Source organism: Trichechus manatus, unplaced genomic scaffold (assembly GCF_000243295.1).
Source record: "Trichechus manatus latirostris isolate Lorelei unplaced genomic scaffold, TriManLat1.0 scaffold00043, whole genome shotgun sequence".
Lineage (NCBI taxonomy): Eukaryota > Metazoa > Chordata > Mammalia > Sirenia > Trichechidae > Trichechus > Trichechus manatus.
This window is the reverse complement of record NW_004443979.1, coordinates 9597962-9623902: the sequence shown is the minus strand read 5'-3', so window position 1 is coordinate 9623902 and position 25941 is coordinate 9597962. Positions and strand designations below refer to the sequence as shown.

Below are 25941 nucleotides of genomic sequence, written 5' to 3'. Positions count from 1 at the left end.
ATGGGTCTTGTTTCAGTTTTTTGCAGATGGATATCCAGTTATGCGAGCACCATTTGTTAAAGAGACTGTCTTTTCCCCAGTTAACGGACTTTGGGCCTTTGTCAAATATCAGCTACTCATAGGTGGATGAATTTACATCTGGATTCTCCATTCTGTTCCATTGGTCTATGTGTCTGTTGTTGTACAAGTGCCAGGATGCATTGACTACCGTGGTGGTATAATAGGTTCCAAAATCAGGTAGTGTGAGGCCTCCCACTTTGTTCTTCTTCTTGAGTAATGCTTTACTTATCCAGGGCAACTTCCCTTTCCATATGAAGTTGGTGATTTGTTGCTCCATTTCATTAAAAAATGGCAGTGGAATTTGGATCGAGATTGCATTGTATCTAGATTGCTTTGGGTAGAACTGACGTTTTCACAATGTTGAGTCTTCCTATCCATGAGCAAGGTATGTTTTATCACTTATGCAGGTCTCTCTTGGTTTCTTGCAGTAGTGTCTTGTAGTTTTCATTGTATAGGTCTTTTACATCTCTGTTTAGATTTATTTCTAAGTATTTTATGTTCTCAGGGGCTATTGTAAATGGTATTTATGTTGTGATTTCCTCTTGGAAGTTCTCTTTGTTGGTGTAGAGGAATCTAACTAATTTTTGTATGTTTATCTTGTATCCTAATATTTTGCTGAAATCTTCTGTTAGTTCAGTAGTTTTCTTGTGGATTCTTTTGGTTTTCTGTGTATAAGATCATATCATCTGCAAATAGAGATACTTTGACTTCTTCCTTGCCAATTTTGATGCCGTTTCTTTCTTTTTCTAGCCTAATTACTCTGGCTAGGGCCTCCAGCAGAATGTTTTGAATAAGAGTGGTGATAAAGGGCATCTTTCTCTGGTTCCCATTCTCAAGGGGCATGCTTTCAAACTCTCTCCATTTAGGATGATGTTGGTTGTTGGCTTTGTATAATTGCCCAGAATTATGTTGAGGAATTTCCCTTCTATTCTTATTTTGCCGAGAGTTTTTATCATGAATGTGTGTCAGACTTTGTCAAATGCCTTTTCTGCATCAATTGATAAGATTATGTGGTTCTTGTGTTTTGTTTTATTTATGTGATTGATTGCATGGATTGTTTTTCTAATGTTGAACCATCCCTGCATACCTTGTATAAATCCCACTTGATCATGGTGAATTATTTTTTTGATATGTTGTTGAATTCTATTGGCTAGAATTTTGTTGAGGAATTTTGCTTCAATGTTCATGAGGGATATTGGTCTGTAATTTTCTTTTTTTGTGGTTTCTTTACCTGGTTTTGGTATCAGGGTTATGCTGGCTTCATAGAGTGAGTTTGGGAGTATTCCCATCTTTTTCTGTGCTCTGAAATACCTTTAGTAGTGGTTGTGTTAACTCTTCTCTTAAACTTTCGTAGAATTTTCCAGTGAAACCTTCAGGGACGGGGCTTTTTTTTTGTTGTTGGGAGTTTTTAAATTACCTTTTTGATCTCCTTTTGTTATAGGTTTATTTAGTTGTTCTACCTCTGTTTATGTTAGTTTAGGTAGGTAGTGAGTTTCTAGAAATTTGTCGATTTCCTCTAGGTTTTCAAATTTGTTAGAGTACAGTTTTTCATAGTATTCTCTTATGATTCTTTTAATTTCAGTTGGGTCTGTGTGATATCACCCATCTCATTTCTTATACGTGTTATTTGCTTCCTCTCCTGTTTTTCTTTTGTCAGTTTGGTCAGTGGTTTATCGATACTGTTGATCTTTTCAAAGAACCAGCTTTTGGTCTTAGTAACTCTTTCAATTGTTTTTCTCATCTCTATTTCATTTCATTCTGCTCTACTTCTTATTGTCTCCTTCTTCTGGTGCTCGAGGGCTTCTTTTGCTTCTCTCTACTTGTTCAAGTTGTAGGGTTAATGTTTTGATTTTGGCCCTTTCTTCTTTTTGGATGTGTGCAGTTATAGCTATAAACTGACCTCTTAGCACTGCTTTTGCTGTGTCCCAAAGGTTCTGGCAGGATGTGTTTTCATTCTTGTTTGATTCTGTGAGCTTTTTTATTCCATCCTTAATTTCTTCTGTAACCCAGTAGTTTTTGATTAAGGTGTTGTTCAGTTTCCATGTGTTTGATTTTTTTTTCCTTGCATTTTCTGTTATTGATTTCTACTTTATGGCTTTATGGTCAGAAAAGATGCTTTGTAATATTTTGATGTTTTGGATTCTGTTAAGACTTGCTTTGTGTCCTAGTATGTGGTCCATTCTGGAGAGCATTCCATCTGGTAAAGAAGGTATACTTGTCTGCTGTTGGGTGGAGTGTTCTGTATATGTCTATGAGATCATGTTGGTTGATTGTGGCATTTAGATCTTCCATGTCTTTATTGAGCTTCTTTCTGGATGTTCTGTCCTTCAGTGTAAGCAGTATGTTGAAGTCTCCTACTATTACTGCGGAGCTGTTTGTCTCTCTTTTCAATGCTGTTAGAGTTTGTTTTGTGTGTTTTGGAGCCCTGTTGTGAGTAGGTAAATATTTATTATGGTTATGTCCTTCGGTGTATTGGCCCTTTAATCATGTCAGTGTCCTTCCTTATCCTTTGTGGTGGGTTTTGCTTTAAAGTCTGTTTTGTCAGAGATTAATATTTCCACTCCTGCTCTTTTTTGAGTGTTGTTTGCTTGATGTATTTTTTTCCATCCTTTGAGTTTTAGTTTGTTTCTGTCCTTAAGTCTATGGTGTTTTTCTTGTATGCTGCATATAGATGGATTGTGTTTTTTTAATCCCTTCTGCCAATCTCTGTCTCTTTATTGGTGCATTTAGTCCATTTACATTTAGTATAATTATTTATAGGTATGAGTTTAGTACTGTCATTTTGATTTTTTTTTGTGTGTTGTTCACAGTTTCTTTGTTATGCTTAATTTTGTGTGCTGAGTCTTTTTTTTAATGTATTTTCTTCTCATCTTTTTCATTGTTGTTGATTTTGTATTTGCTGAGTCTTAATGTTTTTCTTTTTTTTTATTTTAATGTGTAGGATTGTTAGCTTCCTTTGTGATTACCTTAATATTTACCCCTATTTTTCTGAGGTTAAACCACTCTTTTATTTTTTGATATCGCCTTGACTGCCTCTCCATATGAAAGATCTGTGACTACAGTTTTTAGTCCCCCTTTTTTGTTTTAATGTTGTCATCTTTTACATATGGACATCTCTGTTCTCTATTTTCAGTGTTTTAGCTTTGATTTATTTTTGTGACTTCTGTATCTGGGTTAATATCTGGTTGTTCTGTCCTGTGTTCTAGTCTTGGGCTGTTATCTGATGTTGTTGATTTTCTAACCAGAGGACTCCCTTTAGTATTTCTTGTAATTTTGGTTTGGTTTTTGCAAATTGCATAAACTTCTGTTTATCTGGAAATTCCCAAATTTGCTATCATATTTGAAAGACAGTTTTGCTGGATGTATAATTTTTGGCTGACTTTTTTTTTCCCCTCAAGGCTGTATATATGTCATCCCACTGTGTTCTTGCCTGCACAGTTTCTGTTTAGGAAGCAGAGCTTATTCTTATTGACTGTCCTTTGTAGATGTCTTTTTGTTTATCCCTAGCTACTTTTAAAATTCTCTCCTTATCTTTGGTTTTGGCAAATTTGATTATAATATGTCTTGGTGACTTTCTTTTGAGATCTACCTTGTGTGGGGTTCGATGAGTTTCTTGGATAGATATCTTGTCATATTTCATGGTATCAGGGAGGTTTTCTGCCAACAAATCTTCAATAATTCTCTGTGTATTTTCTGTTATCCCCTCCTATTCTGATACTGCAGTCACTCATAGGTTATTTCTCTTGATAGAGTACTGCATAATTCATAGGGTTTCTTCAGTTTTTAAAATTCCTTTATCTGATTTTTCCTTAAATAAGTTGGTGTCAAGTACTGTATGTTCATTCTCAGTAATTCTGACTTCATTTCCTCAATTCTGCTCCTATAGCTTTCTATTCGGTTGTCTAATTCTGAAATTTTATCGTTAATCTTTTGAATTTATTTGCTGTCTCTCTGTGTATTCTTGCAGCCTGTTAAATTTGTCATTATGCTCTTGTATAACCTTAAGTTCCTCTGTTGCTTTGTCTGTGTGTTCTTTGGTTTGTTCTATGTTTTGCCTGATCTCCTTCCTGATATTTTGAAGAGTTCTTTGTATTAATCTTTTGAATTCTACCTCTGGTAATTCCAAGAAGTTCTCTTCTTCCAGAAAGTTTCTTGATTCTTTATTTTGTCAGCTTGCTGAAGCCATCATGGTCTGTCTCTGTATGTGATTTGATATTTACTGTTGTCTCCGAGCCATCAATAAGTTATTATATATATATTTTTAATGTTTGCTTGATGTGTCCTAACTTTTTGTTTTTGTTTTTTTTTTGATATGCCCAGATAAGCTGGTCGTGTGAGCTAGTTTGATTATTGACGTCTTTGAAGCTCCAGGTGGCTAGAGCTATTACTAGGTATGTGAGCCCAGGAATTTGTTTACTTTTCTTATATGGGTTCAGCTAAGATGTCCAAGTTGTTGGTCACTAAGTGTGTGGTGTAAGCTCTCACCTACAATCCTAGATGGGTTGGCGTGATTGGAGTAGGCACAGGTATCTGGTTGCATTTGGGGGTCTTGTGAGGATGAAGGCAGGGGGCTGAGTGCTGCCCCTGAGTGTCTGAATGGAAGGCGTGTACCTGTTCCCTAGAGTGCATAGGTAGGTGGGTTTTGCAGCCAGACTACGGGTACCCAGTGCTGTTGGCTGTAAGGACTGGGAGTCACCACTTATTCTTGGACCCCTGTCATGGGTGGCTGTTTGGAGTGGGTGGAGCCACCAGTCCTCAGACACCTAATGTGGGTAAGTGAGGATTCTGCTTAATGGGCAGGGCAGTTTCAATTGTCATGAATCTGCCACTCCCCCTTATAGCTTATACAGTGGAAAATAGGCTTCAGGTATATACCCTGTTGTACTGTGCTAATGAGGGCCTATGTTGTTGAAATGGGCCCACACAGGTCTATGCATGGGTGAAAGGCATTCAAATCTATGGACCCCTTATTCCTTTGCTTAGGCAAAGGAGCTGTGCCTGGCCTGAGTTCCTGTGCCTGGCTTTGTAAGGTTTAGGGGAGCTGGCAGATTATTTTTTCCTGTTTGTTAATTTGTTCCCTCTCCAAAGCTGGGAGAATGGCTCAGGGTGCTCAGTGGGTCCTACTTCCAGCCTGGGTGGCGCAGCAATCACTGAAGCTGGACCGGGACCCGAAGCTGAGTGGGGAGGGGGTGGGTAAATGGGAGAGTGGTACTTCCTAAAAGGGGGAGTTTTTTGATCCGTGAGATAGGTGAGATGCTTGTGCTTACCTTTCACTGATTGAGCTCCGTTTTTCTGGTTCTGGAAGCTTGAGCAGACTCTCCACTTCTCGGTCTCTTTCAATGTGGAAAACAGGTCCTCTGCACCACTGCTTGCCTCACCCTTCACACAATAGCTAATCCAGCCTGCCAGGTGCCAGTGCTGGCCAGGTTAGGTCTGGTAACTCCTTGCTGCTTCTGAATCGTCTCTCCCTCCTCCTGCTGCTCAGTCTGATTCCTCAACTTTTTCTGTGATGTTCAGGGCTCCAAGATTGTCATATTTAATCGATTGACTTTTTTTTTGGGTCTTTGTTGTAAGAGGGACCACAGGAAGCATCTGACTACTCCGCCATTTTGGCCCCACTCTCTATTATCTATCTTTTTGATTATAGTAATCCTAGTGGATGTGAAGGGGTATCTCACTGTAATTTTGATTTGCATTTCCCAATAGTCTTTCTATTGGACTACAATGATAATGAGACTGAAGCTTTGCAGTTTACTGGGTATCATAGAATTTAAGAAGTTATTTTGATGATAAGAGAGTAGAGATGAATTGGCATGTATAAGTAAGTATTTTCAACATTTTGTAAGGCTTTACATTGTCTTTATGATTTTCATTTGACAATTAATTCTTAAAACATTTTATTTTGTACCTTAAGTTCAAAGAAGTTTTGAGATACCTTGTAAAATTAATTGTCATAAATTCCCCTTAAATATTTTTTGTTATCATTTTTCTTTCCTTTTTTAATCGCAATCTTCATTCCTTTTTGGCCCTTAAATAACATAGTTGAGGCTGTCTAAATGATTATGGATAAATTGTTTTTGAACCATCCAAACACCATCTTGTGTTAGACATTGTTTACTCAAGGGTACTTTTTCACAAAGCCTTTGGCTTTGCGGGGTACATAGATACACATATTAATTTACGTTCAAAAAAGAAGCTGGTGGGTATAATAGAGTATATTAATACCAGAGAAGAGAGAAATTAATTCCAGTTTTCAGTAGAGGCAGTACTTTGAATCCTGGGTAGAGTTTTGGCAAGTAGAAAAATAGCAGAAAAGAAGATATTTCTAGGTTGAAGGAACTGTGTGAGTAAAATCATGGTATCAGGAAGTAATAAGGTATTTGGAATGAAAAAATAGTCTGTATGGCTATAGCATATGGTATATTGGGAGAAGAGGCTACCTAGAATCAGGCCAAAAGATTGACTGGATGTATACGACATGTAAAGGAGTTTGGATTTTGTCATGTGACCAGTGGGACACCTTAGAAAGTTTTCTGCTGGTGTAATGTTCATGATAAAAATTTGTACTTTTCCAAGGTATGTTAGTGATGTTAAAGAATGGAGGCTAGGAAGGCTGTACAGTAGCTAGAGAGAGAATTGACTTTTTGTCTAAAATTGGCTGAAAATAGGGGTTTATTGTTTCACATAACAAGAAGTCTGGAAGTTACAGAGTTGGTTAAACAGCAGCTCCACTATGTCAGGGCTCTGGGGTGGCATTTCTGCATTTCTGTTACCTCAGTTCTTATGAACTCAAGAAGGCTGCCTCACTCAACCACAAAGAGGTAGAAAAATGGTGTGTTCCTTTATTTTATTTTCGTTAGGGAAGAAAAGTTTCACCAGGTGCTCCTTAGTTTCAGTGACTAGTATTGGAACTCATGACCATGTATGTCTTAGCTGCAAGGGAGACTGCTAAAGTGCGGAATCTGAAACTCTCAGCCTGTAGGAGGTGCGCTCCACCTGCAGAAAGAAGCAGGAATTAGGGGTTGGGTAACAGAGGCTATTGGGTAACAGTCAACAGTGTCTGCAGGTGCTAAAACCTATATAGTAGTGGAAAGGCAAAGGAAGAGAGATTTAAGAGACAGATTAGAAGGGAAGGAAAAATTGAAGATGACTCCAGGTTTTGGTGATGAATGAAAAGATGGCAATACTATTTACCAAAGTATATTTCTCAATTTAAAATTGAATCCTTACTGTTTGAATAACACATATTTGAATCTAAAGTTATATGCCTGGGACCCTACCATCTCCACCTTCTAATCACTAAAACTAATGGAACATGGAGGAGGCAATTGGGGTAGTACAGTGATTTATAAATGCTACTTCTAGGACCAGTGCTAGCTGGCTGTATGAGAATCACCTGGGGACCTTGTTAAATTAAATCAGGATCTCTGGGAATTGGTATTTTAGGTCTGGGATTTAACCATTTATTTTTATTGACAAGCTCCTCGGGTGATTCTGATGCACAGCTAGGTTTGAGCATGGGCTTTGAATTCAGGTAAACTTACATTTGAATGCTAACTCTTCACTTCCTAACTGTGTGAACTTGGGCAAGTTCAAGTTGACCTCCTAGTGCCTCAGGTTCTCATCTATGAAATGTTTCATAATAATAATGACTACTTCTACAGAGCTATTGTGAAATATAGAGATATTATGTATGTAATGTGTCTAGAATAAGGGCTGGCACACAGTAAGGATTCACTCACTGGCTCCAATTATGTGTATTAGCCTGTTACTGTGCATCTGATTTAGCTTAGAAACAGATTTCCGTACCACTACAACAAAAAGAAAATCAGAAGCAAAATATAATAAATTGTTTCTCTTGTTGCCTAGTATCCATTATAATCAGTAGCTGATTTCCCTTTGGCCCTGCTAAGTATCTTCTATGCTTGTGCCTGTGAACCTTTGTTTCTTTTTTTCACTGCATTTTTGGCTGTATCTTTTCTGTGTTATCTACATAAGTTCATAACTTAAAAATTGGCTGATAGTCTGTAAAAAAAAAAAAAAAAAAGCCATGGTTGGGGTGTCTGACTTCCTCTAACTTCACAAGGGGGAACAGGAATCAAGATCAAAACCCAAGGCTGATTCCTATGAGGTGAAGGTCAGATATACCTCCTCTCTCCAACCTTTTTACCGCTTTTGGCACCAGCTGTCCCTTCTATGGTATTCTACTTCTCTGCTGGGTTCAATAATTTGTTGCAATGGCTACACACAACTCACAGACCATACTCACAGTTATGGGTTTTTTTAGGGAAGTACCATGTTTCAATTCAGGATCTGCTTCTTGGCCATGCCCACAGGCAGGCCTCTGTCTGGCCCTCAGCTTCTCACCCTTTGGCCCCTTGGGCCTCGTGGGCCAGCCCGGCCTCTGCCCTGCTCAGGCAAGTATTACAAAGCTCTAGCTCCACCAACAAGTGCTTGGAGGCCCTCCATTTTACCAGGAAGCCTCCTGCGTGAAGACGCTCAGCTCTCTTGCTTCAGCGGTCAGCACACCCACTGTAACTTCCTTTTTCCGTGGGCCAGGAAGCCTACTGTGCTGTCTTGTGGTGGTCTCCTGGTTCTGGTGTCGCTGTTTCTCTGCCGCTGCTTGTTGCTGTCTTGTGCCATCTCTGGTGTTACAGCTCTCTCTGTCTGTCTCCTGGATCTAGGAGGTTGGCAGGGATGCCGGGCCAAAAGGATGTGCTCCGCTCCCAGCTCTTCTTCTTGGTAGTAGTGAAGTCCCCCCTGTCTATCTCTGGGATGGCTCATTTTAAGCCTAGTGGAATGGCAAAACTGACCAATCCCCTCGTTAGGGTTCCATACACCTTATTTGCATGCCCCCCCTCCAAGGATGCCATGCACTTATTTGCATTATAAGCAAGCTATCCAATCCCTTTGGTGGGCCGCAAGCACCTTATTTGCATAGTCCCATCCAGTCACTTTGTAGAAGTCACAAGACCATCGTGAGAAAAGCCATATAAAAGTGATTCATCACACTGCATATTCTAAATCCAATTTCTGTGAAATATGCCACTTATTATTTAGTAGAGGCTATTTTTTACAGTGATCTCATAAATACCTTAAGCTAGGCATGGTTCTTGCTTTTCAAATAAAAAAGTCAATATCAATTTGGTTAAAAATTATAAGTGCACATTAAGAGACATTTTGTTACTCTCCAAGCTTATGTTTGTTATGTAGTTGCCTGGGTTAATAATTAGAATGTTACTTTGGATGGTTGTTTTGTGGGGTAAATAACTTCTTGCTGAGAATGAATGCTTATTTTCCTTGCTTGAGTACATAAAGAGGTCTTGGTGGAGGTAAGGACATCAACATTTATTGAGTACTTACTTTGTGCTAGGAATTTGACTTAATTTGTTTTGTTGGAGAGAGGCAACATGTTTTACTGATTATGTGTAATTCTACAGGCATATTCCCTGGGTTCCTGTCCTACTTTCTGCACTTACAAACTGCCAGACCTTGGGCAGGTTGCTAACTTCTGCTCCTTGGTTTCTTCATCGAGAATTATCGTATACCCACCTCATACTCATAGCGACCCTATAGGACAGAGTAGAACTGCTCCATAGGGTTTCCAAGGAGCGCCTGGTAGATTTGAAGTGCTGACCTTTTGGTTAGCAGTTGAACCCTTAACCACTACGCCACTAGGGTTTCCCATAGGGTTGTAGTGAGGATTAAATAAATAGGTGCTCAGCTGCCATCTATCTGAAAGGTTGGAAGTTTGAACCCACCCAGTTGCTCCACGGGAGAAAGACCTGGTGATCTGCTTCTGTAAAGATTACAGCCAAGAAAACCTTATGGAGCAGTTCTACTCTGTCACATGGGGTCCCTATGAGTTGGAATCGATTCAGCTGCACCTAATAGCAACAACACAGTGTTTAGAAAGTGCCTGGCACTTAGTGCTATATAAACGTTAGCTATTCTTTAATCATCATAAATTCACACTGCTCTGTAATCCTCACAAAAATCCTATAACGTAGGTATCTTTTTAAGCTTTCTTTTACAGGTGAAGAAATTGAGGCTCCGTGAGGTTAGGTAATTTATCCATGATCATCCATCTGTTAAATTATGCAAACCTATGTTTGCCTCTTCATGTGTTTACTATGCCTTTAATATGTTAGTTATTAAAAACAAAACAAAAATAGTAATGACTTGTATGACTTGTATTAAGTAATATTGACTTGAATTTATCAAAAAACATTTTTGCTATGTAGCAATAGAATTAATAGGTTAAACTCTTGAACTTTGAGTATTCATATTTTAAAAAAGATCTATTATTGATCCTTAATTTCAAATATTCCATCAAGATATAACAGATATTTAAAAATATACTGGATATTGCTATGGCAGTTTAATTGAAATTAATTATGTAAATGTAACTTACCTAGGTTTAGGTCAGGTGTCCCTGGGTGGCATAAATGGTTAATCTGTTGACTACTAGCTGAAAAGTTGGTGATTCAAACCACACAACGGTGCCTCAGGAGACAGGCTTGGCGATCTGCTTCTGAAAGGTCACAACCTTGAAAACCCTGTGGTGCACTTCAGAATTGACTTGGCAGCAGCTAACAACAACAGGCAGGTTTAGGTAATGACATTTTTTTATAATATCATTTTATAGGCTGTAATCATAATGGTACCTAGAAAAATTTTCATAGCTTTTGAACTTTATTTTAATTTGACATAGTAGTATCATTATGTTTATACTTGAATACAGTACAGTTTATTTCTTTCATGATCTACATGCCATATGTGATTAAGTGGATATTCTAAACCCTCAAGGCTTATATATGTTATAGAAAATATAAACAGCTCTTCTTGCTAATAGAAAAATAAACCTTTGCAGTCAAGTCAATTCCAACTCATAGTGACCCCTATAAGACAGAGTACAACTGCTCCATAGGTTTCCAAGGCTGATTCCAAGCACACAGGCACGCATACTCCATACTCACCCAACACAATAAAGTAAATACTGTTTTATAAGATAATCTTTAGATAGGAAAAAGGTCACAAGCTATTCTTTCTTGTATTTTCTGTATGGTCTTAGGTAGAAAATATCATGCACAACATGCTTTGATATTTCCAATTAGAAGCAGTAGTAATTTTGTTTTGAATAGCTCCCAAGAAGCTATTGATTGGCTAGATGTTGCCTCCTCAGTACCCTCTGGCCTACCTTTTAAATTTCTTTTTGTACAGTGCAACTCACTGCTAGTATTTCATTCTCCCACTTTTTTCAAGGAAGTTGCTGGATTTGCTTATAAGTTAAAGAACCCACCTCACTGCCATCTAGTCGAATTTGACTCATAGTGACTCCATAGGGTTTCCAAGGCTGTAAATTTCTATGAAAGCAGATTGCCACATCTTTCTCCTGCGGAGCCACCTGTGGTTTTGAACTGCTGACCTTACGGTTAGTAGTCCAGTGCTTTAACCAGTGCACCACCAGGACTCAAGAAAGAGAACAGTACCCTAATTTTACATTTAGTATCTTCTTCCCTTAGTTCCCTTTCATTTCTATCATATCAGTGGAAAATTATTTCAAATCCTTTAATTTTCTTTATCTGATTCTGTCCAATAAGAAATTATTCAGCTATTTCTCCCAGAACAAGGAGCCCTGGTGGTGCAGTGGTTAAAGCGCTCGGCTGCTAACTGAAAGGTTGGCTGTTTGAACCCCCCAGCCGCTCTGTGGGAGAAAGCTGTGGTAGTCTGCTTCTGTAAAGATTTACAGTCTTGGAAACCCTATGGGGCAGTTCTCTGTCTATAGGATCGCTGTGAGTCGGAATCAACTTGATGGCAGTGGGTTTGGTTTTGGTTCTTCCAGAACAATCTTTTTTTTAAAATTATTCTCCCCTCTGCCCCCTGAAACTTGGCTCTCACCAATTCCTTTTTTCTGTCAAATTTTGCTCAGTATTTTTTTCCCCCATTACATCTTCCTAAGGAATGAGGAGGGCCCTTAATCCTCAGCAGGGCAGTATTGGAAGGGTCTGCACATTTTTTAACTGAGAGGAAGGTAATGGCATAGGGAGACATGGGTTTCAAAACCAGCTGCTTGGCGGCTGTGATTGTGAATCTGGAGAGTGGATCAAGTGCTATGTTCACGTCTGATTCCTGTGATTGCTGCTTTGCTTTGGTTTGAAAGAGCTGCTCTCAGAAATGTTAATGTTCTTCCCTGCATTACAGTCTAGTTAAAGACATTCTTAAGGAATTTATGTTGGTTTTCCAGCACTGTTCCTGCAGCACTTTATCTGTTTTGGGAAAGGTTCTTACTTAGTTAGGTTTCTAGGTCACCAGACTTAGACTTTCGCAAAAAAATGACTGGTTGATGTCACAAATAAAATGACTATTACTTCTAGGGGTTAGTGTCTGGAAGCATCTTTTTCTGCATTTTACACATTACCATGGTGATAGAAGATTTTCTAATTTTCTCTGCACTTGGAGACTTTACTTACAAGGGCATTAGTTTTTTTTTCTTTAATTATACAGGCCAAGGATTTAAGGTTTTTCTTTTCTTAATCTTAGGTATTTTACCCCTAATTTACTTTTGCTTCTACTTACTAGATGAAAATGTGGGACATATGACAATTGCTTCTTACTAAAAAGATGTTGCTTATCCTGCTCTAGAAAGGAAAAATACAACTCCTGTGCAGATTTTTTTTTTTTTTTAACAGAGCCCTGGTGGTGCAGTGGTTAAGAGCTATGGCTGCTAACCAAAAGATCAGCAGTTTGAATGCACCAGCCGGTCCTTGGAAACCCTATGGGGCAGTTCTCTGTTCTATAGTATCGCTCTGAGTTGGAATCGACTTGATGACAACAGGGTTTTTTTTTAAATCTTTTGCTGAAAGGTAAACTTTTGGGAGTGGCTTCAGTTCTGGGTTTGAAGTGTTTCTGGGGGGGGTCTTAGTCTTGGGGATTCTTCCAGTCTCTGTCAGACCAGTAAAACTGTATTTTCTGTGAATTTGAATTTTGTTCTACGTTTTTCTTCCACTCTGTCTGGCACTCTCTATTATGATCCTGGTCAGAGCGGTCAGTGGTGGCAGCTGGACACCATCTAGTTACTGTGGGCTCAAGCTGGTGGAGGCTGTGGTTCACGTGGTCTTTTAGTCCTTAATATTAATATTTCCATGTGTCTTTGGTTTTCTTCATTCTCCTTTGCTCTGGAAGGGATGAGACCATTAGATGTATCTTAGATGGCCACTCGAAAGCTTTTCAGACCCCGGACACTACTCACCAAAGTAGGATGTAGAACATTTTCTTTATGAACTGTGTCATGCTGATTGAGCTAGATGCCCCCTGAGACAATGATCCCCAGCCTTCAGACCCAATAACTCGGTCGCTGAAGGTATTTGGATGTGTCTAGGATGCTTCTATGACTGTGCCCTCTTTGTGCTCTATTATATACATGAATATACATGCTGTACTTACAAATATGGGTGTAAAAATATCCACAGCCTAATCTGTATATGTTTGTGGGTGTACTACTATATGCCCTCCTTCCCCTATTCAGCATAAGTATATACTTGTAAGTTAGTGTTTATTTTTACTATTGTTGTAGGATTATATATGTTAACAGTATTTACTATGGTTGCCTCTTTTTTTTTTTCCTTATCTTCCTCTAAGTGTCTTCTTGGTCAAGTTGTGCTGACTTCCTCTATATCGTGTGTTGTCTTTCCCTTCACCAAAGTTAACATTTGTCTACTCTCTAGTTAGGGATTTCCCTTCCTCACTTGACTTTTTATAATAGTGGTCTCCTACAATATTTGTCATTTTGTGATTGACTTATTTCACTCAGCATAATGTCCTCCAGATTCATCCATGTTGTGAGATGTTTCTTGGATTCATCATGGTTCTTTATTGCACAGTGTTCCATTGTGTGAATGTACCGTAATGTGTTTATCTGTTCATCTGTTGATGGCCATCTAGGTTCTTTCCATCTTTTTGCTATTGTGAATAATGCTGCAGTGCACATGGGTGTGCATATGTCTGTTCGTGTCATTGCTCTTATTCCTCTAGGATATATACCTAGGAGTGGAATTGCTGGATCATATGGTATTTCTATTTGTAGTTTTTTAAGCAAGTGCCATATCGTTTTCCATAGCGGTTGTACCATTTTACGTTCCCACTAGCAGTGTCTGAAAGTACAAATCCCCTAAAACCTCGCCAGCATTTACTGTTTTCTGAGTTTTTGATCAGTGCCATTCTTGCAGCGGTGAGATGGTATCTCATCTTGGTTTTGATTTGCATCTCTCTAATGGCTAATGATCACAAGCATCTTTTCATGTGTTTGTTGGCCTCTTGAATGTCCTCTTTGGTGAAGTGTCTGTTCATGTCCTTTGCCCATTTTGTGATTGAGTTGCTTGTCTTTTTATTGTTGAGTTGTTGAAGTTTTCTGTATATTTTAGAGATTAAACCTTTATCGGATATGTCATTGCCAAAGACTTTTCCCAGTCTGTAGGTTCTCTGTTTACTCTTTTGGAAAAGTCTTTTGATGAGCATAAGTTTTTAAATTTTAGGAGGTCCAAGTTATCTGGTTTATCTTCTGGAGTTTGTGCATTTTTAGTTATGCCTGATATTCTGTTTATGCCATGGATTAGGGCCAGTAACATTGTCTCTATGTTTTCTTTCCTGATCTGTATAGTTTTAGGTTTTACGTTTAGGTCTTTAATCATATTGAGTTGGTTTTTGTGTATGGTGTGAGATACGATCTTATTTCATTTTTCTGCAGATAGATATCCACTTTTGCCAGCACCATTTGTTGAAGAGACTATTTCTTGCCCATTGAATGGACTTCGACCCTTTGTTGAAGATCAGGTGACCGTAGGTGGATGGATTTACTTCTAGATTCTCAATTCTATTCCATTGGTCTATGTGTCTGTTGTTGTACCAGTACCAGACTGTTTTGACTACCATGGCTGTATAATAGGTTGTGAGAATGGGAAGTGTGTGGTCTCCTACTTTGTTTTTCTTTTCAATAATGCTTTAGTTGTCCAGGGGTTCTTTCCTTTTCATATAAAGTTGGTGATTAGTTTTTCCATCTTAGTAAAGAATGCCATCTCTCTCGTTTTATGATTTATATTACTGTGTTTCACAATGTAGTTATCTTTCACCCTAGGATGCTACAAATGCAATTTACTGGACCCCAGTTCATGCCTACTGAATTAGAAGTTCCTGGAGATATAGTAGTGAACAAAGTATACAAAAATCCTTACCCTCATTTAGCTTACTTTCTAGTGGGGAAGACACAATATACAAGAGAAATAAATAAATATATAGTATGTTAAATACTGTTAGGTGCTAAGTAGAAAGAAAAAACAAGAAAGATGTCTTAGGCTGGGTTCTCTAGAGAAGCAAAACCAGTAAAGTGTATGAATGTATATATAGAGAGATTTATATCAAGGAGACAGGTCATGCGATTGTAGAGGCTAGAATGTCCCAAGTCCATGGATCAGGGTGGAGGCCTCTCCCAATTCACGCAGCTGCAGAAGCTGATGAACCCAAGGTCTGCAGGTTGGAGAGCAGGGCTCCCACTCACAGGCTGTGAAGGTCGACGAATTCCAAGATCAACAGGTAAGCTGCTAGCTCAAGTCCCGAGAACTGGAGGTGAGACGACAAGAGGCAGCTTCTGGATCTGGAATAAGCCAAAAACCTCGGCAAGGCGAGTAGGAAGGAAGTAGCTGGTGGAGGGCAGAGAGATGAAGGCTGAGGGGGCGGTGAGCCACCACAGGCCCTGCCCCCGCTGGTACCACTCAGCAGATTCCATCATGGGGGTGATAACATATCAAATTTCAACAGGGAAGTGAGCACAACATTATACAACTGCCAAAACACTAGAATCATGGCCTAACCAAGTTGACGTACAGTCTTAACCATCACAATGACTAAGACAGAGTTTGGTACCAAGAGTGGGGTGCTGCTCTAACAGATACCTAAAATATGGAGACGATTTTGAAACTGTGAATGGATACAGGAGTGGCAGCGACAGAGGATCAGCAGCAGCAGAGAACCTGCAGCAGCAGAGAAGCGGCGGCGGCAGACAACCAGGAGACTAGCGCCAGACAGTGTTGGAGCCAACCCATGGAGTGAGAGAGTTGAGTGCTTGTGTGCAGGAGGCTTCCTGGGGGAGTAGGGTGCCTCAGGGCACTTATCGGTGGAGCTAGGCTTGCCGACCCACGGAGTGAGGGAGCTGAATGCCTGTGTGCAGGAGGCTTCCTGGCAGAGTAGGGTCCTCCGGTCACTTACCGGTAGAGCTACCAAGCTTTGGAACACTTGCCCCAGCAGGGCAGATGCAGGCTTGAGGCCCGAGGGCCAAGAGGCCACAGGAAGCAGAAGCAGAAGAGACAAGGAACACAAGAAGCCGAGCTGCCTCAGTCTCAAACGGTATGGCCAGGACCTCAGGGGTTTCAAGGGTGGAGCCATGGCCTCTGGTATTTCTAAGGGTGGAGTCACCACTCAGATGGACTCGGAGAATGGTGCGCCTAAAGCCTAGGGAGCAGAGTTGCTGTCACAGTGAGCTTGGAAGATGGAACTGAAGCCCAGTGCTGAGCAGCCCCCACTCAGAATCCGGAGAGCGTGGCCAATACCTAGAGGCTGGAGGGCAGGGCCTTTGTGTAAATTGTCTCAGAGAATAGAGGATTATTTTCAAAGCCTTGAGGGCTAATGAAATGTGTTCTGCTGACTTGTTTAGTGCCTGTTATCCCTTCTTTTCCTCCAGTTTAACCCATTTGTAATGGAAATGTCTAGCTTGTGCCTGTTCTGCCACTGTACCTTTGGAAGCAGATAACTTATATTCTAGATTTCACAGATGAAGAGAAATGTTTGGATTTTGGACTTGCAGTTGATTTAAGACTTTTGCTATGATATGATGAGACAAATATGTTTTGCATGTTGTAAGGACATGAATTTTTAGGGGTCAAAGGGTAGAATGTCATGGATTGAATGGTGTCTCCCAAAAATATCTGTCAATTTGGCTGGGTCATGATTCCCATTATTGTATGATTGTGTACCATTTTGTAATCTGATGTGATTTCCTTATGTGTTGTAAACTCTATCACTGTGATGTAATACGATGGATTAACAGCAGTTATATTGATGAGGTCTACAAGATTAGGCAGTGTCTGAAGACAATCTCTTTTGAGGTATAAAATATAGAAGTGAGCAGAGAGACATGGGGACCTCATACCACCAAGAAAGCAGGCTGGGAGCAGCATGCATCGTTTGGACCTGAGGTTCCTGCACTGAGATGCTCCCACAACAAGGGAAGACTGAAGACAAGGACCTTCCTCCAGAGCCAACAGAGAAAGCCTTCCCTTGGAGCTGTTGCCCTGAATTTGGACTTGTAACCTACTAGACTGTGAGAAGATAAATTCCTCTTCGTTGAAGCTATCCACTTGTGGTATTTCTGTTATGGCAGCACTAGCTGACTAAGACAAAGGGGGATATGAGATGTCCAGTGTGGTGGTGAGGGGGTTGCGGTTTTTGATAGATTGGCCAGTGAAACTCTCGCCACATGGTGATGTTTGAGTCAAGACCTGAAGGAAGTGAGGGAGAGAATTAGGTGGATACCTGGAGGAACAGGATTCTAGGCCAAAGGAACAGCAAATGCAAAAGTCTAAAGGAGGAGCTTGCCTCCTGTGTTAATAAACTACACAGAGGCAGTGTGTCTGGAGTGCAGTGGAAAGGGAAAGAGTAGTAGGAGATAAAAGAGTCCTGGTGGGTAAGTGGTTAGGTGCTCATCTCCTAACCGAAAGGTTGTGGTGCCAACCCACCAGCCACTCTACTGGAGAAAAATGTGGTAGACTGCTTTCATAAGAATTACAGTCTTAGAAACTTTATGGAGCAGTGCTACTCTATCCTGTAGGGTTGCTATAAGTCCGAATCGACTTGATGGCACACAACAACAACAACAACAGTAGGAGATGAGATGAGAGAGATAAAGGGCTGCAATTATTAGTGTTTAGGTTTTATGGTATGTTGGAGACTTGGGTACTAGGCCCAGCTGTGGCATTATCTCTGGACTTAATAGTGGACAGAAGACTAAAATGATCTCTTAGGTTTCTTTCTGCTCTAAAATAGTCTTTAATTTGAAATCTATTATTTATCTTTGAGTTTAATTTTTCAGCTTTTTTGCAAGCAATTAGTTTATCCTATGGGATTCTTCTGTCCTTTTCATGAGCTCAAGTCTGCTTGTGGTCCGTCCAGCCAAGTGAACTCTTTCCTCTATTCCCCTATTCCTCTTCTTTTCTCACTGAGCTTGAAGATTTAGAGTGTCTTTTCTATAGGGTTGCTATAAGTTGGAATTGACTTGAGGTAACAGGTTTAGGTTTGGTTTGGTTGATAAACAGTAGGAAATTGTTCTCTTATTGACTTGTCCAGCCATTAGGTCTTGTAATCAGATTCTTATTTAATCAAGCTAATAGAATTTAAGAAACATATTTTTTTCCGTCTACTCTAGAGATTGATATTTCTATTAATGGCAGTTTGACTTAAAGCTAGGCAGAAAGAGAAGAAAGAAGAGGCTCAAATTAACTCCAAATTGAATAAATACCATTTGCAGGTCCAAAATTAAATTGAATGTAATGTGCAGGGAATCATGGGAGTCTTAACTGTATGCTTCTGTGGTAGGGACAACCTTTAGGTAGATTTTAAATGGATATTTACTTACAAATAATTAGGTGGGATGGCTCTAAGATGTTTTTTTGATGGGTTCTATTAGCAGCCAACATGGATAAAAGGAACATGTCATGAAGCTTTACAATCTTCTTCAGTGTAAATTCTGTTGGAAGAACAAAGCAGTATCAAAACTGTTGTTGGTGCCTTTGAAATCCAACACACAAAAAAATAGGACTTGTAAGCTTTGAAATTGCGGCTTTCATGCTGTATTAATGAAACAGTATAATCACTCTGAATAATTCTGCCACCTTTTACAGATTTCACAGTGTGTTATGAATTAAAAAGAAACAAATCTAAAAACCTAAATGGTATCTTGGGGTTTGGTCTGCTTTGTTTTATGACATCTGGTAGGCTGTGAGTACTGCAGGAAAGTCAGAAAAAGAGTATAATGTTAGATACCAAACATATTAGGTTAGGTCTATGGTGACATTAAAGACAGCAATCACACTTTACAATAATAAGTTTATAGTTATTTTTGCTAATAATCATTTTCTTTATCCGTTGTGTATTTGCTGAGGCTTGTATAGTGATTATTCTTTTAAGCCAGGCTGAAATTAAAGATTAAAAAAATCCTAACTGAAGCTTTCTTGAGTAAGTATAATTATTTTAGGAGGAGTGAGGTGGAAAGGAGTCATAAAACTTGGCTCATTAGACCCCCAGCTGCCTACATTTACTTGTAGCCTTCTACCTTGCTCATTTATTTTTCTGAAGTGTAAAACTGTTTGGAAGTTTAAATTGAAAGACTGTTTATATACGTAAAATAGGAGATTACTTCAATTATGAAAAACAAATGAAGTTTATTTGACACCTTTGTAACATTATTAAATTCTAGACTTGAAAATCTGCTTAAGCTAATTTTTGTAGCTATGGTAATTTTACTGGTCAAGTAGCTGTGCCAATTTCTAAGTGTAATAAACCTTAATTAATGTGGACTTTGGTGTTTATATTAATAGACACTGATTTTATTCATGATATATTAAATATGAGAGACATGCTAACTTAGTTCTGTTGAGACAGCCTGAAAAGTGTGCTTTTCATTATGTAAAAAAATTAGCCAATTAAGGATAAGGAAATATATCTTTACTAAGGTAGCTCCTCTGACATCAAAAGAGATGGCTATGCTCTGCTTGCCCTTGACTCTCCTAAAATTACATTGTGCAGTGATTGAATAACTTGGTCATGAAAATGTTTATTCTGTAATTCAGCTGTGGTAAACTGTGATCAGTGGCTCAAATCTGGCCCACTGTCTGTTTTTGTAAATAAAGTTTTATTGGAACATAGCCGTGCTAATTCATTTACATATTGCCTATGGCTGCTTTGGTGCTTTAATGACAGAGTTGAGTAGTTGCCACAGAGATCTATGGTCTGGAAGTCCTAAATATTTACTGGTTGGCACTTTAAGAAAAAATATGTTAACACCTTGTGATGGTTAAGATTGTGTGTCAACTTGGCTGGGCCATGATTCTCAGTGTTTGTATGTAATCACTCCCATGATTGAATATACTGTGAGTAGCCAGTCAGATGAAAGGGAGTTTCCTTGGGGGTGTGGCCTTCATCTGAATATAAGCAGTCGTTCTGGCTGTTTGCTCTCTCTGGATCCTGCGGCTGCCTCCTGTCATCTCATTTCCAGTTCTTGGGACTTGAGCTGTCAGCTTATCTGCCGAACTTGGGATTCGTCGATCTTCACAGCCTGTGAGCGGAGCCCTGCTCTCTGACCTGCCGATCTTGGGTTTGCCAGCCCCTGCAGCTACGTGAATCAGGAGAAACCCTGTGGTCTTGCCTGCTCTTGGAATTTATCAACCTTCACAGCCTGTGAGTGGGAGCCCTGCTCTCCAACCTGCCGATCTTGGGCTTGCCAGCTTCTGTGGCTCTGTGAGCTGGGAGAGGCCGCTACCCTGATCCACAGACTTGGGACGTTCTGTCCTCTACAATTGTGTGAGCTGTTTCCTTGATATAAATCTCTCTCTATGTATATTTATATGCTTTACTGGTTTTACTTCGCTAGAGAACCCAGCGTAAGTCACCCCTGCTCTAGGTGGATTTGAATTGCCGACCTTTTGGTTAGCAGCTGAGCTCTTAACTACTGCGTCATCACAGCTTACTTAAAAAAAATAAGTAATTTTGAATGTTAGTTTCTAGTTTTCTCATCCATAAATAGGGATAATGCCACCTTGCAGTGCTGTTATGAGGAGTAAAAAAGAAATGCTTAGCAGAGTGCCTAATGGCACCATGAAGTAATTCAAGAAATGGGGAGATACAATTTTGGAAAGTCTAGGTGTTTGTCTTTAGTGATTTAAGATGGTATATTCTTGGCAATTCTGATTTGTCCACAGAGCTGGTTGTGGAAGCCTAGTTTATCCAGGCTCTAAATATAACATTGCTGATTAATTTCTGTCCATCCTTCCCGTCTGCTTTCTTTCTCTGTTTGTCCCTCTCTCCCTCCCATCTTTCTTTCATTTACATTTTCATACTTTCCTTCCCTCTTTTACTTTTCTTTTTTTTTTTTTTACCGTTTTTAAATTCCTTTATTCCCTTCTTTCAATAAATTCCCTTCTTTCAATAAATTCCCATCTTTAAATATATCGTTTTATACTTTGTTACAACTAGAGAGCAATCACTGTATTTATCTAGAGTTAATAAACTCTTACATCACCACACACACTCTTGTATTTCCATCTCTTGAGAATTCTTGAACCTCTATACCTGATCACTGTCTTGCATCTGCCAACATTTCTTTGCCATTGGTTTCTTACATTTTATCTGTTTCCTTTTTGATGTATGCAAACCTTGGAACTGAATTTAGGTCAGTTGGTAACCACTCCCAGGGAGAGTATGTAGGGAACCTAACATAGGATTCTCAGTTATTGTTAGTTCTATCATTTAGGAAGCAGAGGAATCCTAAAATCTCGTACTCCTCCCCCCTTTACTGTTATGTGATAATGTATATAGGAGTTAACTACATATATGTAAAATTGACTCTAGTCACAGTAAATGTTAGAGCAGATCTCTGTGGTCCAGCCAGCTAACTCAATTTTGTCTTGAACCATGGTGCCAAGGGCTTACTTTTAGGCAGCATGGTCTTCTTCTAGGAGAGGTTTTCTCTTTTGGTGATTGTACTTGATATAGGTATTGTTAGAAGATTAGTTTGAAATCTGGGACCTGACCTCTGGCAGTTATTTTAAAAACTAATATTGATATAAATAAGAGAATAAGGAAAAATAATTAAAATTTTTGTTTTTGTTGGTATTTACTATTGTTTTGTGGTAGTTTTTAGTCTTGTAGGTGTCATAAGATAGATATGGCAAAGAGGTGAAATTCTAGGATGATAGTTACAGCTTTAGTAGATCCTTAGATAATAGTATTAAAAAGTAGTCATATTTCTGAAGGGTTTAGACCTCCTCATTTGAATTTCTTTTAATCTATACTGATTTTACACTAAATTCTTTTGTTGACGGTTAAAAAGGGCTTAAAATGGGTCAAAATTTCTCACTGAATATTTCTCCGTTTTTAAAGCTAATGCCTAAATCCATTAAACCTAAATTTTTATATACTAGCATTCTTTTAAAGGTAAAGTATTGTTCCTATTTTCTCATTTATTTTACAGTAATTTGAGATTTTGGTAGAGACAGATATTAATCCCATTTTTTCCCCCCTTTGAGGACACTGAGTCATGCAGGGATATTAAATGGTTTTCTTAAAACTCAGTTTGAGTTGTTGTAAAGTTAGTAATTGTTGTAATGTTGATTTTAGCCTATTTTTTGTATTTATAGGAACCAGAGAGGTTTAATAAGTAATTTTGTGCCTGGAAATAGGTAGATTACATGGAAGGTGAGGATGGTTTCAGGTTTTTTTTCCAGTTTTTTGAGATATTAAGAGTTTTATCTAGCTAGGGTACGATGGTGACTTTTAAGACTTGGCCAAAGAATAACCCAAAGCATATATTTAGTTATTCACATTTTGTTTACTTATATATGAGGAAATCAATAGCAGATTGATTTCATCTGTGGAAAGTGAAAGAGAAGTAGAGAAGAAAAAAAAAAGACATATTTGGGAACAGTGAACTTTATTTTTCATTCCTTGGGTAAGCTGCTGATTAACTGGTAGCTAGCAAAAGAGACCAGTCAGGATGTTCTGCCCTTGGGAAGCTGGATGGGTCATCAAAGAAAACAGTTTCAGCTGTTTATGAGTTTTCCAGAAAACCTTGAGTATTTAACTGTGATTTGCATGTAATGGATTGCCTCTGTATTGTCTGCTAGTATCCTTGTTAGATCTTCCATCTCAGTTATGCCAGGTCTATGTCATTTTCCCTATTAGAATTTTTCACTTGCTTTATTATGATCTTGTTTCCATGATCATTTTTCATTTTGTATTCTTTGGTGTGTTAGATGGACTTTCCAAAAGTTAATGCTCCAACTTCCTTGGGTCTTGTTTTTCATTGTAAATCATTATTTTAACAATGCGTGTGTGTAATTTGTTAGTTCTAAAAGCCATGTTCACATCAAAAAGGTCTTAGTGCTTGAAACTGACTATATGAGAGACCTGAACCACAGTATGTAAAGCATGTGGGATGGATTTCTCTATCAATTATCTAGAAGAAATTAGTAAATCCAACAAGAAGTATTTACCTAGGTAGTTTATACTCCTTTATCTCACTGTTGTTTTGAAAGCTGAGGTTGTGATTTTGGAATGTTTTGTAAACTTTCTTTTCTATAGTCAGATTTACAGTTGCTATGTGCTTTCTCTTTGATGAAGAGTGGGGATAATCTTATGGTAAATTCTGTTTTCTTGCAGACAAAGGCCATTGGTTTGTTAGACGTGGATGTGTATGGCCCTTCAGTTCCAAAGATGATGAATCTGAGAGGAAATCCAGAATTATCCCAGAGTAAGTAAAGATAGATATTACGGTAATAGTTTCACTTTTCATTTAGTACATACCTGATGTCAGGCTTTGTGTCAGGTACCATTCATACATTATACACAGTGTAATGTCGTGATTCAGAAATCAGACTCTGGAGCCAGACTGTCTGTGTTTGAAGCCCAGCTCTGTCACTGGTCATTTGTGTTGCTTTCACTAAATTGCTTAACCTCTTTGTGCCTCTTCCTCTTCCATGTGTAAAACAGGGTTAACAATTATACTTACCAGACAGATTGCTCTGAGGATTAATATAAGTGTACTGCATTTAGCCCAGTGCCTGGCACATAGTAAGTGATCAAAGATGTTAGATTATCATCAGTCTCTTTACATTAAATGTGTAGATGTATGGGGATATTTGAATAGAAAGTACATAATATAGTTTGTGCTAGAAAGGGTGAAAATTATTTTCTCTAATCTGATTTTTGTTAGATTTGTCTTAAAATGCTTAAAAAAAAAAAAGCCCCTGAACATTACCTGCTTTCCCCAGCCTCTTCACTACCACCAATAGGAAGGAGTTATTTCTTTGGTTAAATCTTTAATATTTACTGCCCTTGTCATGTCATTTTCTTACAAAGCTATCAAGTATAAAACTTTAAGAAGAAGGAACTGCTATGATCAAAAAAAGGAAGGATTGGAAAAACTAGTACTTTTACTTAAAAAATGGTTTTCAGTGAAATTGGTTTATGAGAATTGATTTCTAATTATAATAGGAGTAAAAAATTTTATAATATCTTTTTGGGATTTTTATTTCCCGTAGGTCTAGGACACAAAATGACTATTTACTGAGAGATATTTTTTGGATTATCTGTGTACATAAGAGAAGTATTCTTTTTTGTTGTCATTAGAAGTTAATTAGACATTGTCTGCTGTTTATTTTAGGTGCTTATGTTTGGGGTTTAGCTGTTGTTTGATTCTGAATAATTTATTACAAGGCAATTAAGATTCTCCCTAATATTTTGAAAGAAGCTTGAAGATCTAGTGATGTTAAAATTGACCCTGGAAGTCTTATATTACAAGCACCCGCTTAGCTGTTTTCTTGTTTCATGAAAACATGAACCTAAAAAGCTAAGTTATTCTAAGTTTTTTGCCCTTTGTTCTTTGTGGAATGCATACTTAGTTTGCAAATGTGTGACATGAACCAAGATGTCAAACTTTCATAAGAAGGAGTAATAAATTTACATACTTTAAATGATAGACTCGTTATGTCTGGCTCTTGATTAAAGTAATGTGAAAACTGGTGCTGCATGTAGCATGTGGCAAAATGGAGCTCTCGGTGTCAGTCTTCTCTTAAGTAGTTCTGTTCAGTCTATGCCAACATAAATACTTGAGGTGAACTTTAATTTCTTTCTTCTTGTTTTACTGAAGCTGTAATCTTAAATTTGATGTTTGCAAATTGGCTGCCATTAAATAGGCTTTATTATAATGATGAAATACTGGAAATCTTGGAAAGCCTGAAAAGAGTACTTTTTTGTGTGTGTTGACAAGCTTATCTTAAGTCCTTCAAGAAATAAACTGGATGATTAAGGCACTGACTTTAAAGAATGTGGATTCTTAAAAGCCCAACTTATATTTTTTGAATCTTAGAAAAACTTGCCACCATTAGACTAATTGGCATCATTTTGACATTTCTACATTTTATCATGTTAATTTATCATGTTGTACTCTCTAGTACAGAAAACACAATACTATATAAAATTATTTAATTAACAATAAAGAAAAACTGTGAAAGATAGATTTTTAGTTATTAAGGTTTTAGGGAGATAGATCAACAAGCTGAGTCCCAGCTTTGTGGTGTTCTTAGACTGAGAAGAACAGCTTTCTTCTTAGACTCTGTTCTTAGTCTGAGTTAGACTAAGAGGTGGTCTGATTTCAAGATTGTTCTTTTTTCTTCATTATTTAAATGAACATATAATAATGTAGTTTTAGTCAATTTGTTGATTTTAAAACTCCATGTTAGGGTTGGCAGATCCTATATTTATCTACATTCTGTTCATATCTTTTTTATTTTTGGGAGGAGTCTAGAAAAACTACATTTTTGGCAGTTATATGACATTTTACCTTGATTACCAAGAGAAATTTTATATTTGATTCTAGCAAAATAAATTGAATAATTGCAGAAAAATTTAAGTTTATAATAGTTTTTTCTTTGCCATTGTGAATAAGCTTTTCATTTTATTTTATTTTTTATTGTACTTCAGGTGAAGGCTTACAGAACAAATAGTTTCTCATGAAACAGTAGTACACATATTGTTTTATGACATTGGTTAACAACCCCA

The 25941-nt window shown here is 38.2% G+C and overlaps 1 protein-coding gene across 2 annotated transcripts in view; it reads left to right on the top strand.

Annotated features, from left to right (window-relative positions):
* The window catches only part of NUBPL (NUBP iron-sulfur cluster assembly factor, mitochondrial), a 291711-nt gene that overhangs the window by 56856 nt on the left and 208914 nt on the right, over positions 1 to 25941 (top strand). For both annotated transcript variants that reach the window (XM_004376551.3, XM_023731482.1), the window contains exon 4: positions 23542 to 23632. In XM_004376551.3, coding sequence (XP_004376608.2) covers positions 23542 to 23632 — 91 coding nt within the window. The remainder of the gene's footprint in view (positions 1 to 23541; positions 23633 to 25941) is intronic.